This window comes from Triturus cristatus, chromosome 10, assembly GCF_964204655.1.
Source record: "Triturus cristatus chromosome 10, aTriCri1.1, whole genome shotgun sequence".
NCBI classification, from domain to species: Eukaryota; Metazoa; Chordata; class Amphibia; order Caudata; family Salamandridae; genus Triturus; species Triturus cristatus.
The window spans coordinates 1034141112-1034154928 of record NC_140593.1 but is presented as its reverse complement, the minus strand read 5'-3'; the positions used below and the strand labels follow the sequence as shown (position 1 = coordinate 1034154928).

General features: G+C 38.4%; 1 protein-coding gene across 3 annotated transcripts in view; it reads right to left on the bottom strand.

The window, feature by feature from the left end:
* The window catches only part of LOC146796482 (acyl-coenzyme A synthetase ACSM3, mitochondrial-like), a 441567-nt gene that overhangs the window by 138555 nt on the left and 289195 nt on the right, over window positions 1–13817 (bottom strand). For all 3 annotated transcript variants that reach the window (XM_085629083.1, XM_085629084.1, XM_085629082.1), the window contains one exon: window positions 812–935. In XM_085629083.1, the coding sequence (XP_085485209.1) occupies window positions 812–935 (124 nt within the window). The remainder of the gene's footprint in view (window positions 1–811; window positions 936–13817) is intronic.

Here is a 13817-nt window from a genome sequence, read left to right as displayed (position 1 = left end):
GATCTACAGCAGCTCTTTTTCCAATGTAATATTTATAGCCATTGTCGCAAGTTCCTGACAGACCCTTGACAAACAAAGGGCAGATGATGTAAAGCATAGCCTACCCCTACCCTTCAGCATGCAGTGCTTCCTTTTTTTGTTTTTTGTTTTTAGCACATACACTGCACCTCTGTGATTTTTAAGTCATATTCACTGGTTCTTTGTAATCTAGTCTTCCAGAACATTTGTTGAGATACTAGAGGATAGTAACCGCTTATATATCTCTAGATTATCTGAAGTTTTCCTCAGAGCTATCCAGTTAGGTATGTCCCGCTCTACAGCATCCTCTACATATTGTGTTTCTGAAGTGAGAATTCTTGAGGCCGGGCTTTTAGTTATTTACTGTTACAAAGCAGGGTGGGTGGATCAAAGATCTACATTAATATTCCAGATGCTACCACCTAAAATGAACTGCTCAATTTGGAAAATTCCAAATAGCTAGACGACCACTAGTGACTTCAGGAGCAGCCAGTCCTTTGCCATATGTCACAGGTAACTTCTATACACTGGTAGTGTGCATTTGATTAATAGTTTTAGTTCTCTGGAAAATATTTGGTTTGTGGACATAGAGCAGTTGGCATGGGAGAGCTTCTCCTGAAGTGGGGCTGTAATGCATTCTTGTAGTTGTGCTCGCCCGTAGCTCATGTCCTTCATTACAAGATAGAGACAGCAACCACCTCTGCTATCTCTAGATGTCTCTAGCTGCAGCTACTTTTTGGTGTGAAAATAAAGCATGCTTGCCATGTTCCAAAACAACACAATGAACACATACGGTCTCCGTCTGCCCGTAGCCTTCGTAAATGTCCAGTCCCGTCTGAGCTCTCCACTGTTCCACCACATGGGGGTTCAAGGGTTCGCCTCCTGCCAGACAGTGCTTCAAGCTCTTCGGCTTGTACCTGAATAGGGATTTTAAAAACAAGGCAGTCTTATGTGCGGGTGGTAGAAACATTTCTTTATGAGTTCTGTGCAGTGCTTAATTTGTAAAATATTCCAGGAGGCCACTGCAGCTTGAACCACCCATCGCCCTTGTCATCGCTGCCAAAACAACTACAAACCATCTGCCTCGCATTTATATGGGACAGTTCAGATTATTCCAGGTCCCCAAAGCTAAAGGAATGGCTGGGCAGGCAGGTATTAGCAATTTTAATGTATATTGTAGGCCTAAATATACCGCTGTTCTGCTTATCTCAAAATTAGATACGCAGCGCCACCATGTGGTGGACTGTTCTGATTATGGTGTTGACAACTACGTGCCGGTGCTGAGCACCGGAAACCAATTAAGTGCCGGTGCTGAGCACCGGAAAGCACCGGCTCAAATTAAGCACTGGTTCTGTGCCACACGTTTTGTCCTGTTAACCCCTTCCCCGCTCATGACGGAACGGTTCCGTCATGAGCCACGGTTGGCGTGTGCTCATGACGGAACGGTTCCGTCATGACACTCCCGTTGGCGGCCGCTCCGCCTGCGCGGCGCTGTTTCCCCGCCTGTGCGGGGGGACAACGCAAATGGGCGGAGTCATGACGGAACCGTTCCGTCATGAGCACAGCTCAACTGTGGCTCATGACGGAGCGGCTCCGTCATGAGCACAGGCCCACCGCGCTGCCCCCCTGCCCCCCCCAGCGCTGCAGCGGAATGTCCGCAGCAGCGAAGGGGTTAAAGACATGCAGGCTTTGTTGTGCGGTGACTGTGTTCGAAATTGGAGACACATAAATTTGATCCCACCTTGAGATAAAGTAGGAGTGCATCATATCTACGAGTAGTCAGCACTCAAACATATTTCGCGTGATTAAAGTACTAACAGGTAAAGATGTAATATTGGATAAATAAAGTGATTCACGAATAACAGGTGCAGCTTATAAACGTGTGTTTAAATTGTGACTAATAGAGAAATCTAATGTACTGATTTATTAGCGATTAGGTAAATCGAGAGTGTTTTATTAATAATTCTTAATAGCTTTTACATTATTCATGTGTTATTATGCATTTATAGATGTGAATAACAAGGACCCCCTGAACAATTGGTGAGACAATTCCAAGGACAGGGTAAATGTACAGTAGAAGATAAACTCCTAGGCATCTAAACAGTCTACTATATCAATTAATATTGTTGGGCGCAGTGTAACAGATCAAAGCTGCACAAATATATTTCAGATTATTTAATCTTCAATTGTCAAATTCATATTAATCATCTTCATTATTTAAAAATAGCAAAAAGGCAGAATTTATTCAAAACATAATTTCTCTTCATAAAAATACAATACAAATATTATGCATTTATATTCAGTGCACATATTTGTAACCTAGTGCACTTGCTAAAATTACCTATTAATTTGAGGCCTAACGTTTATTTTATTTTAACTTCATTCTAGCCTAACATTATGTTTCAGTGCAAGCTCACATTGCAGTCTCAAGTTCTGATTGTGTTTAATCTTCACTGTGGAATGGTTTGTTGCATTTTGTTTCCACTGCAGGTGTGGATAAAGCCTCATTAGTTAGCATAAAGGATTTTATTTTTAATAGATAGTAAGGTATGAGAAGATGGAGCTGGCAGAGATAATTGCAGTAAGGAGCAAGGAGAGGAGTTTCCATGGAGTAGGAGAAAAAAGGCCAAGGACGAACAAAGTTGTAAATTATTGATGTGGGAAAGGAGGTGATAGTGTCCAATTTGCGCCGGAGGATTGGGAAATGTCCTGGGAAAGGAATCCTGTGGGATTGTCTACATTGAATGCAATTGATAGTACACTGTGCTTAGTTAGGGAGAGCATTCATTTTGTCTTTTCTCCCCAAAGGGTGCAGATCTATGCTCTGAATACGTGGCCTTATGCTACTTGACCGGATGCTTGGAGTATTTCTACTGAAGACTCCAGCAGTTGACACCTTTCTTTTATCCCTATTCTGAAATGTAATTGTTTGAATAGTTGATTCGCGTTAGAGTAGTATAGGAAAAGACAGGACTAACGCTTTCTTTTGAAAACTGATTAATACAATTTAGCTCACAATTCTTTTTCGGCATTTTCTGTTTGACGATTATTGAACTGGTAGTAATCTTCCTTCTGTATAGGGTAAATCTCTTCAGGAGATTTGGTCATGTTTTGTTTGTTTTGTACTTCTATACTCTTATGCTGAGATTGGTCTATGCAAACTTATTTCTGAATTTATGAGTAAAATCTCACTAATCCTATTTTAAGTTGTGGTCTGGATTATTGTGTGACCCAATTGGTTGCACTGTCTTGGAACGTTTGGATGACTGATAGTGTTCTATCTCTACCTCTCATGCTTCCAATAAAAGATCATTGCTTCTGGATAAGAGTGTGAATGGGCCAGAGCTCTCATAATTTGTAACATAGCTCCAACAGTAGGTAGCAGTGAGAAGGCCCCAACACAACCCAAGCGGTACAACGGGCAGGCAGGCCAAACAGCACAGGCGAGTGTTATTAGTATTTGTAATTGCATTTATATAGAGCTACCTACCCCTGATGAGGAGTTGAAGCGCTTTGCACCAGGCAGCAAAGCGCTCTGTATCCCAAGGTTAGTGGTTAGTCCAGTATTATTTGTTATTGTTGACTACTGGAACTTGTCTTGTGAGCCCAAGCAAACCATTCCATGCATTCGTACCAGTTTCTTCTGGTGCATTCAATTAATAGGAGTTATTCCAGGTCATTAGTTGGGGCGGTATGTGACACATGCACATGGTTGGTAGGATTAATAAATGAGCTAGAGGAAGTAAGGCATTGTTAGGTGGCAGGGGTATGACTTTTAGAGGAGGAGGAGAGGTTGTAATCTTGTAAATGAGTTGTAGGTTGTTTACTGGAATACAAAATAGAGATTGAGGCAATCATGCACATGACAGAGCAGGTTGTGCTCAGGAAGAGGGGGCTTGCAGAGGATAGAGGGAAGGAGAGGGCCACTTGAAAGAAAAAAGACAGGCAACTGTCAGACATTTTAAGCACAACAGTTTTTCATGCCAAATTATATGACTATAGAGGATCTTTTTTGAGATAGCATGCAATTTGGGGATGCAGGACTATAGAAAGAAACATTATGTGCATGTAAAGATAGTGCTATGGTAGGTATTTTGATTGGCATTAGAATCAGGCAAACAGTCTGTCCGGTGTTAGGCTACCACTGGGCCATTGCTGCAGCCAGGTCAGCTCATGAGATCAAGGATGACAAGCAATCCAACTACACACTGGGTATCAGGAGAAAGGGATGCATGAAGGGAAAGGTTTTATATAGCGCTCTAGTTACTTCAAAAAGTATCTGGACACTGTGGAAACCTATGCCTTTAGTAAAGTGGCAGAATAAAAGCTGTCAACAGCTATGTTTTGTGACACGTGAAAAATAACATGTCCGTATGGATATGGAGATTAAGGAGTGAATTGTACCAAGGTTTTGCCACCAGGAACGTCCAGTTATAGATCACTGCATGGCTTTTACAGAAAGGTGGGAGTCTGAAGTCAGTTCAGTGGTCCTTGATTCCAGGAGGACAGTAAAACCCTATGCCTCATAGTAGGATACACTGTGGACCACCATACAGTCTGCTCACAGGCACTCAAGAAATATTATGACCAAATAGTGGCAACTAGGGGACCCGTTTACTGTGCTACTGAAAGCGCCAATGTTTTTGATATTATTGATGAAAGTTGCCCACCTCTGATGAGCAGCTGCCAAATGGTCATTAATTTGGTACATTAAAACACAATTGAGAGGCAACAAAACAGAGTACATATGTGACAGTCTAGTACGGAACACATACAGAAGAATTTATTTTAAAAAAAGTATTATTTTCTATCAGTTGATTCTGCATATCTTATTCAGTATATTCTTCATCAAATACAGAAAGCGCAGCCAACACGTTTTACGTGGTTACAGGCTTCCTCAGTGCCGCAAACATACATAAATATTATTATACATATGTAAGACATATCATTCCTTTTACAAATAACAAGAAGAAACAACATGTTAAGTTAAAAATTGTCATCTATTAAGCACGGTAAAACAGGACTTTAAAAACTAACATAAAACACGATTTTACCAGTTGACATATGAAATGACAAAACAGATTAATAGAGTAACTAACATAAAACACAAATTCTCAATTAGTATATGAGAGGCAGATGACTCAATAAGGTACATTAGTAAACTCTATTTATAAACATCCTTTAACAGAGGACTCTTTATTACTTGCATTTGTAGAATAAACTGAACCATATTCAACGATATGATAATAAATGTTGTATATTCATGTACCGTCAATATCCACATGATGCTCCAAACACATATTCAAAACAGCGGCCCAATAGCCATTGCCCAGAGAAATGAAGACAAGAAAGAGAGTCTTTTCAGAAAAAAAATGAAAACTGCAGAGTGGAACTAGTGCAACACCCAGCTGCGGACCTTTGTCCTCACCTGCTGATGAGAGTCAAATCTGATCCAATGAAAGTATGACAGCTTTGTCGGAAACCTCCAGTCCTGTTCCCTTTAAAAGTACACCAGTCCTGCTGAAAGCATCAGTATGGTCCCATAGACGTTAGAAGTCCTGATGAGAAGAGTGGTCACTGTCCCATTAACAGTACAACAGCCCAGCAGAGAAGTGTGAATACTGTCCCATTAACAGTGTAGCAGTCTTGTGGAGAAGTAAAATTACTGTCTTATTAACAAGACAGTAAGCCTGTGGAGAAGTGAAACCACTGTTCTATAAACAATACAGCAGCCCTGTGAGAAGTGAAAGCACATTCTTATTAACACAGCATCCCTATGGAGAAGTGAAACTACTGTCTTATTAACTACACAGCAGCCCTGTGGAGAAATGAAACCACCATCCTATTAACAACACAGCAGCCCTGTGGAGAAGTGAAAGCACTGTAATATTAACAGCACAGCAGCCCTGTGAAGAAGTGAAACCACTGTCCTATTTTAATAACACAGCAACCCTGTGCAGAAGTAAAATCACTGTCCTATTAACAAGACAGCAGCCTTGTGGAGAAGCACAATCACAGCTCCTTTAAGAGCAGAACAGCCCTGTGGAGAAGCAAAACCACCATCCTATTAACAATACAGCAGCCCTGTGGAGAAGTGAAACTACTGTCTTATTAACTACACAGAAGTCCTGTGGAGAAATGAAACCACCATCCTATTGACAACACAGCAGCCCTGTGGAGAAGTGAAAGCACTGTAATATTAACAGCACAGCAGCCCTGTGAAGAAGTGAAACCACTGTAATATTAACGACACCGCAGACCTGTCAAGAAGGGAAACCACCATTATATTAACAGCACAGCAGCCCTATGGAGAAGTGAAACTACCATCCTATTAACAACACAGCAGCCCTGTGGAGAAGTGAAACCACTGTAATATTAACAGCACAGCAGACCTGTCAAGAAGGGAAACCACCATCATATTAACAGCACAGCAGCCCTGTGGAGAAGTGATACCACTGTCCTATTAAGAACATAGCAGCCTTTTGGAGAAGCGCAATCACTGCTCCATTAAGAGCATAGCAGCCCTGTGGAGCGGCACAACTAGTATCTCATGAATAGTACAGAAACGCTACAGAGAAGTACGGGTACTGTCCCAATACAAGGATGGACGTTCTGCAGAGAAGTGTTGTTACTGCCCAATACGATGCACCGCTGTCCTTTGAAGAAATGCTGACACTGTCCTGGTAATGTTAAGCTGTCCTACAGAAAAGCAGGGTACCTTAAGTGCTACGTCACATGCTAAGTTAGCTCCTTTAAATTAACCACAGCGATAACCACAATTAATAGAGGTTACAATTACCCAACTCAATGGCACCGATTTTTATTAACATCTGAGTGTTAGAACAGCCAGTAGGGCCTCGTGGGATGGTACTGCAGGTGGCCCACAGCTCAGCGGCCAAGGATAAGTATATGTTTGCTTGTGTCTATAGAAAGGGTAAATTTATTTTAAAAGCGCCGAAGCGCGGTGCACGAGGAAAGGGAAAGAAAACAGAAGGTAAAGCGATTGCAGCTTATTTAACCACCGCAAGGTTATTCTTCATGGGCTGGGATGTAGTAGGAATAAGTACCTGAGGCTGAGATGCTGCTTGAAGAGGTATGTCTTCAACTCCTTTCAGAAGTGGGTGGAGGAGGGGAATTTCTGTTTTCTGTGGGATGGAGTGAAATGTCCTAGCAAGAGATTGCTAGATGTCTGGTCTCGCATTTCTTGGTCTGGAATCTGGCAATGCCGCTGTCCTGGATGTTCTGTGAACTCTCTGAAGACCTTCATCCTGCTCGCCAGGTTTGTTAGAGGTCATAATTTTGAGTAAAATACACAGGACTACGAAGGTGCTGCTGGCTACAGGGAGAACCAGTGAAGTTCATCGAATGTGGGGTGATCTGGTCCTATTCTGCAGATGTGAGGCTTCACAAGAGATGGTGAGCGTCTGGGATGACAGCAGGTAGACCACTGTCGTCTTTGTCCAGGTGGGAAAGGACGAGTGCTTTAACAGCTGTTCTGAGGTCGGGTCAGAGAGAGGTTTGCCGGAAACAGCACAAATAGGATGAACTAGTGCTGTGCTGTCTCCATTGAAGGACTTGGCACTACTCAGCAGTTGTGAGGGGTGAATATTTCAAGATACATGGCTAAGAGCCACTTTTGATCTTCTGTTTTCCTACAGTCATTGAGGATCAATGCATACTTTAGCAGACACCAGAGAGGGGTAACTTCAAACACTGCGTGGCTCATAATTACCCAAACTCGAGGCTGTGCTCCTTATACTCATTTGTGCTCAATTCAAAGACCTTGACTCTTTAATGTACGTGTTTTCACTGGATGTGAACGATGAATGATTATTTTCTTAATTATGCATGGTCAATATCAGGTCCTGAAACTGATTCATCCGTCATAATACCTTTTCTTTGAAATGTTTTGCATTTTCTAATTCACCGGTCTCAGAGAAGCTTATGTTAGTTGTTCTTGTTAGTTTTATTGCATTATGAATATCTGATTAGGGTGAAGCATACATCTCACCTCTAAAGTCAACCTTTTATTGTTTTAAGTTAATAAAAACCATCACAATATTACCTTAGACATAATATTGCATAAAAGTTATAAAACTCAGCTGGTAATACGTTTTTGCCAGTTATTCCTGAGAGTTCCCTTTTCATTAATGTTCATAAAATATATGTTAATATTAATATTTGGCAATAGATCCTGAAGCTGCAGTCGTTTTAAGCGGACTAAAATCTAAATGCATCAAATTAACTACATATTCCTTGATTCTTGTGATATTAAGTGCTAGACATTAAAATATCAACTCTTGAGCCTCTAAAAAGTTTTTAAAGTGCTACTGTGCAGGTGTAAATATAAGTCAATACGTGGTCATTGCTTCTGATAGCGCAAGAATACTTCATATTAAATACCATCTCTAAAATGACCTTAAAATATTTAAAATGCCAAGATATCTGAGTAATCTGATTCTTTGATCATTCGAGGTCACTTTGCCACCAAAATCATTCTGGATTTCCCACGGTTTGCTCTGTATCTTCTGGGATCAAACTGTATTTAAGTAGTTTCCCGTGTAGTGCCAGAAATTTCAACAGTTTACAGTTGATCTGAGGGTCGGTGGGATCTAGACTTTTCATTATGACCATCCTACAGGTTTGGATCCTCTGTAAATGGATTTCAGCAATAAAATACGGGATTCCTTTAGGGTCAGGCATATGCAAACCAGGTGTATGATATCTTCCTTTAGGGCACCGCATAGTCTGCATGATTTTGATCCTTTATGTCTCCATGCGGGTTGGTCTGCCAGAGATGGCCAGCAGCGCTCTCTGTAGATATGCTCGATATGTCGTACTGAGATAAGCTGTTGGTTGTAAAATGTTATAGGTTTGAATTAGCATCCAGGAATGTGACCGAGTGGTAAGTTTGTGCTTGTCATCAATAAGAGAGTGCAATTTGGTAGTTTTATTAATAACAAGACAGAAAGTTGGGTGCTGTAAATTTAAGTGCCATAAATCAGTTGTGTTTGTTTCTTGCAAGGACGACAAAAAATATTTACTATAGATCGAGTGTGGTTATTTACCAGAAACTGCCATAAAGCGCTTACCAGAGGGCTGGTTTGATTAATCCGTATTTTGTGCCATGATTTAATAGTAAGGTATCTTCTTGCTATGAATTGTTGTGTTATCCCAATTTCCAGCAGACTTTTGCGGGTGAGGCATCCTGTGGAAGCTCAAAAACTCACTTGTAAGTGTTTTTTTGCAATATAGCTAGAATTGAAGCATCATTTCCATGCATAACCGCACTTGCAAAAGCCACCGTTGGAAGTAGTTGTGCTGCGATGATAGCTAGTAATGGTTCAAAAGAAGGGCCGTGGAGCTTCTTGGCGAGAATATAGCACGCGTAAGTCAACGCCTTACTTTTCTTTACCACATGCTGTTTGTACATCTGGAAATTCAGCTTTTTATCAATGTAAAGACCCAGATGTTTATAATTGCTGACTTCTTCTAGGCTTACGTCTCCTAGCTTAATCATCTCATCTCTGTCATGCACATGCTTCCCCAGGGCATATCCAAACCGTGTATATACGTTTCATTGTTTGAAAGGATCCTAATGGGTTTTATCAAATTAATGATGGAACAACAATAACTTCTCTACTATTCATAGGATACAGATATATTGTTGTGTTAGTTACTACATCCGGGATGCCACTGCCGATCAATGCACATTGAGATGAAAAGAATAACAGCAGCACAAGCTCTCAGCATCAGCTTGAGAATTTATGGGGCACTGGGCAAAAAATATTTTTTAACTCCCTGTTTGGAGTATTGGACCAAATCTGAATTTATTGCCTATTTCCAACTCATTCAAGTCTGTGTGATGCCAAGAAATATTGAATTACATGTTAACTCTTCAGAAACGGGACATGCAAAAACAGCCAGGCACTCAAGATGCCTGGTGTACAACAGTACAAAAGTACAAAAAGAAAGCTTCAACTATCATTGCTAAAGTTGTTCTTTTTCCTTCTTTTACTTGTAACAACATTTTTGGTGAAATTCAGTATCTAGTCAGGTTAATGCTCCAAATGTAGGAAAAACACGTGAAGGGTAACTTGTTAGATGTTTAGTGGACTAGTGAATAATATTAAGGTAGGACATGTACATAGAGCTCGGCATTGTAGCTTTAGTTGCCACATATTTGTAATCCCAAGTATATCCCCCATCTCTATTGATGTTCTTGCTGCAAAGTGAAACTCAAAGCACTAATAATATATAGAACTATAGATGGGTAACAGTGAATTACGGGGATGTTTTTCACAAAAGAATTCTAAGTGACATCAAATAGACAATGAGAGCGAAGGTTACGTTGTCTATGATGTCACTCGGCACCCCAAGGGGAAAAACATCCCTGGAATTCATTCTTTACCCATCTATAAATTTATGTTGTGTATGCCCCCCAAAATTACCTGCTCCAGATTTCAACTACTGCACAGGGGAAGATTATAATGGAAGAGCTATACATAAAATGCCTTCTATTCCGTGTCGCAAAAGTGAAAAGTAAACATCTTACTTGCCATCCTTAACAAAAACCCACACCTTCTCTGCATTCCTTCCACCTACTGCACTGTGCTTTCGGCTTTCAGTCAAATCAGACAAGCAGCGCTGTGCTGAAAGGCTCTCAGGGATGCTTGTCAGCCTGGCCGAGAAGGTCTTTATGACATCACAACAGTGGGCAACCAGTTTTGTTATCAACTGTTGTGATCTCATAGCAAGGAGTTAGGAATTTCTGAAACTGAAATAAATGATAAAGGCTCTCCATGAGAGCAATACATAACAACTTTCTCCTAATTTCTCTTCTCCTGTCTTGTCACTCTTTCCTTTATATGTGCACGGCTCTGGCTAGACAGTTACAAGAAGCCCTACAGAGGAAAAGAAATGGGAAGGGGCAGGATGTTAGAGATGGGCATAAACAGAATAGTATAGTGAGATGGGAATTAGAGGGAGTATGACATAGAGATAGAGATTATGTAGAAATATATATGTGGTTGGGAGAGAAGAGAAGTAAATAGGCAAAGGTGAAGTAGCCAGAAGGAAAGATAAGGGCAGGTAGAAAAAGGACAATGTAGGTAGAGAAAGAGGGGCAGAGAAATAGCTAGGGTTTTAGTGTGTTGAGAGAGAAAGAGAGAGAGATAGGGAGAAGGAAATCCAGAAAGAGGCAGATGAATACACTTATCTGAGGGGGAAATTTAAGAAAGAGGTGAATTAGAGAGAGGTAAAGGCAGCAAAAAGTAGATATAGACAGAGAGACTTGCTGAAAAATAAAAAATGAAAAGTTGAGAGAGAGCAAAATGAGAAGAGGTTTATACAGTGAATGAGCAAAATATCGGATTAAAAATATGGTGTGGCATGAATATCATGTCAAAAATATTGTGACTACCAAAATATCATAGAACAGATATCAGGTTATTTTTTGGGTATGTAATATTGTTTTTATGAATATTATTGTATATAATATAATTTACTTCAAAATAGCTTTAATAGACAACATTTTTAAATTAATTTAATATATGTATAAATTAGTATATTAATTTTACCTACACATGCAATTGTTTTTCATTTTTTAAAATATAGTTTGTGGTTTTAAATGTGTAATTAAAAACATAATACTGTAGTAGCAGGTATTGATGTCTGTATAGGGAAAGGGTGGGAAGTTAATTAAATAACTATTTAATTTTAATGTTTATTTTGTATGGTTGGTTAAATATTTACTTGCTATTAATTATGTACATTTTTAATTGGTATTTTTGTAGTTCCAGTTTAATTTGTTAATTTTAATTTTAGAATGTATGTAGTCATTTATACTTAAGTAGTGAGTTGTAGCATGTGTTGCATTTGTGGGGGGACAGGGTGGGAAGTTAACTAAATTCAGATTAATTTAATTTATATGCACATTATTTTGTATATTGTAAATTAAATATTTAATTGATTGATACTTTTTACATTGTTTAATTATTTATTTGTATTTTATTTATTTAAGTTTAATTTGTCAATTATTATCTATGTTTATATTTTTATGCAATTGTTAGTAATTTCTATTTTAGTAGACGTTTGTTGAGTTTGTAGGGGACTAGAGTGGAAAGTTATTAATCTTCATGAATATTTTATTGTTAATTAACTATGTATATTTTCAACTGTATTATTTGAATGATTTATTTTATTTGAATTATTTATTCAATTATTTAGTTTTTTATATTAATATTTTTTAATACATTTAGAATGTTTTATTTCATTTGTTTAATTTAAGTTGTATTTATCTTAAAATAAAATATTGTTTTAAATTAATGTGGGTGTTTATGGTTGTTTGGGTTGTAGGGCGGGAAGTAATTATTAATTTTAATTACATTATTTTTAATTATTTGTATTTTTAAGTATATACTGTATGCACTTTTATATAAAATATGATTTAAAAAGCATTGTTAGGCATCTAAATGTTTTCTACAAAATAATAATGTGTTGGAATGGTACATGTAATCCTTACAAAGTTGAACTCTTTCCCTACTGTTGGATACTTTGGCATGGGATTAGTGAATGTACCCCCTCTGCAGTCCCTACTGTTGCTTAGACTGGAGTGAAAACAGTAAATTGTACCCCTCATAAGTCCAACCCTTTCCTTACTGTTGCTTAGACTGGAGGGGTTGTAGTAAATCTAAGCCCTCTGAAGTCCAACATTTTCTCTACTTTTGCCTAGATTGCAGAGGGAACAGTAAATCTATCACCCTCGAAATGCAACACTTCCCCCTACTATTGCTGGAACTGGAGTGGGATACTAAATTGAACCCCTCCAAAGTCCCAAACTTTTACTACAGTTGTTTACTCTGGAATTAGTAAATCTAACTTCTCTGAAGTGGGAACAGTAATTCTAATCCTCTGAAGACTAACGCCTATCTTACTGTGGCGTAAATTGGAGTGGGAATAGTAAATAAAACCTCTCCAAAATGTGTTTACTTAATATTGGTTACAGTGGATTTATATTATTTTTAATATTGTCGTTTATTTTCTTTGGATTTTGTTTAATGTTTTGTTTTAATTATCATTTAAAATATGTAACTAAAATGTTGTTTCTTAATATTTATGTATAGGTTTTAACATATTGTTGTTCTTCTTTTTTTATGTGTATATAATTTCTATATTTAGTGTGCAGATACAAACTCTTTTGTATATGTTTATTATGGTATTTGAATTAGGTTACATATTTTTGTTTGTGGAGTATATTTTTAATAATTTTCATTTCATTTTATTTTTAATATTTAAATTTGGATGAATTTAAAAAATCTAACATAACTATTTACCTATTTGAAACAAATTACTTTAAAGTCAATATTTATTAAAAGAAACTATATTCTTACCTGTTTCTCATCAATATTCTCTTCCACTATTTTTGACCCAATATTTTGGTTGTTCCCATTATAAGTATAGGTACATAATAGTAGGACAGAAAAAAGTGCAGTGAGGGACAGAGATAAGTATGAGCTAGGCAGAGTAGAGGTAGAGAGAGAGCATCAAGAGTAATATAGATGTATGCTCAAAGAGTGGTAGAACAAGAGACAAGGACATGACAGTGGTAGGAAGAGAAGAAGTTAAGTGATATATAGGGTACGCAGAGAGAGAGTGATGATGTTGACGGAGGTGAGAAACGAAAGCTAAGACCGAGAAAGAGAGTGTGAATTGTACATGAAGAAAGAGAGATAGAGGTTAAAAGAGAGGGTTCAGGTACAAGAGGTGAGATGAAGGAGAGATAAATGATATTTTACAAT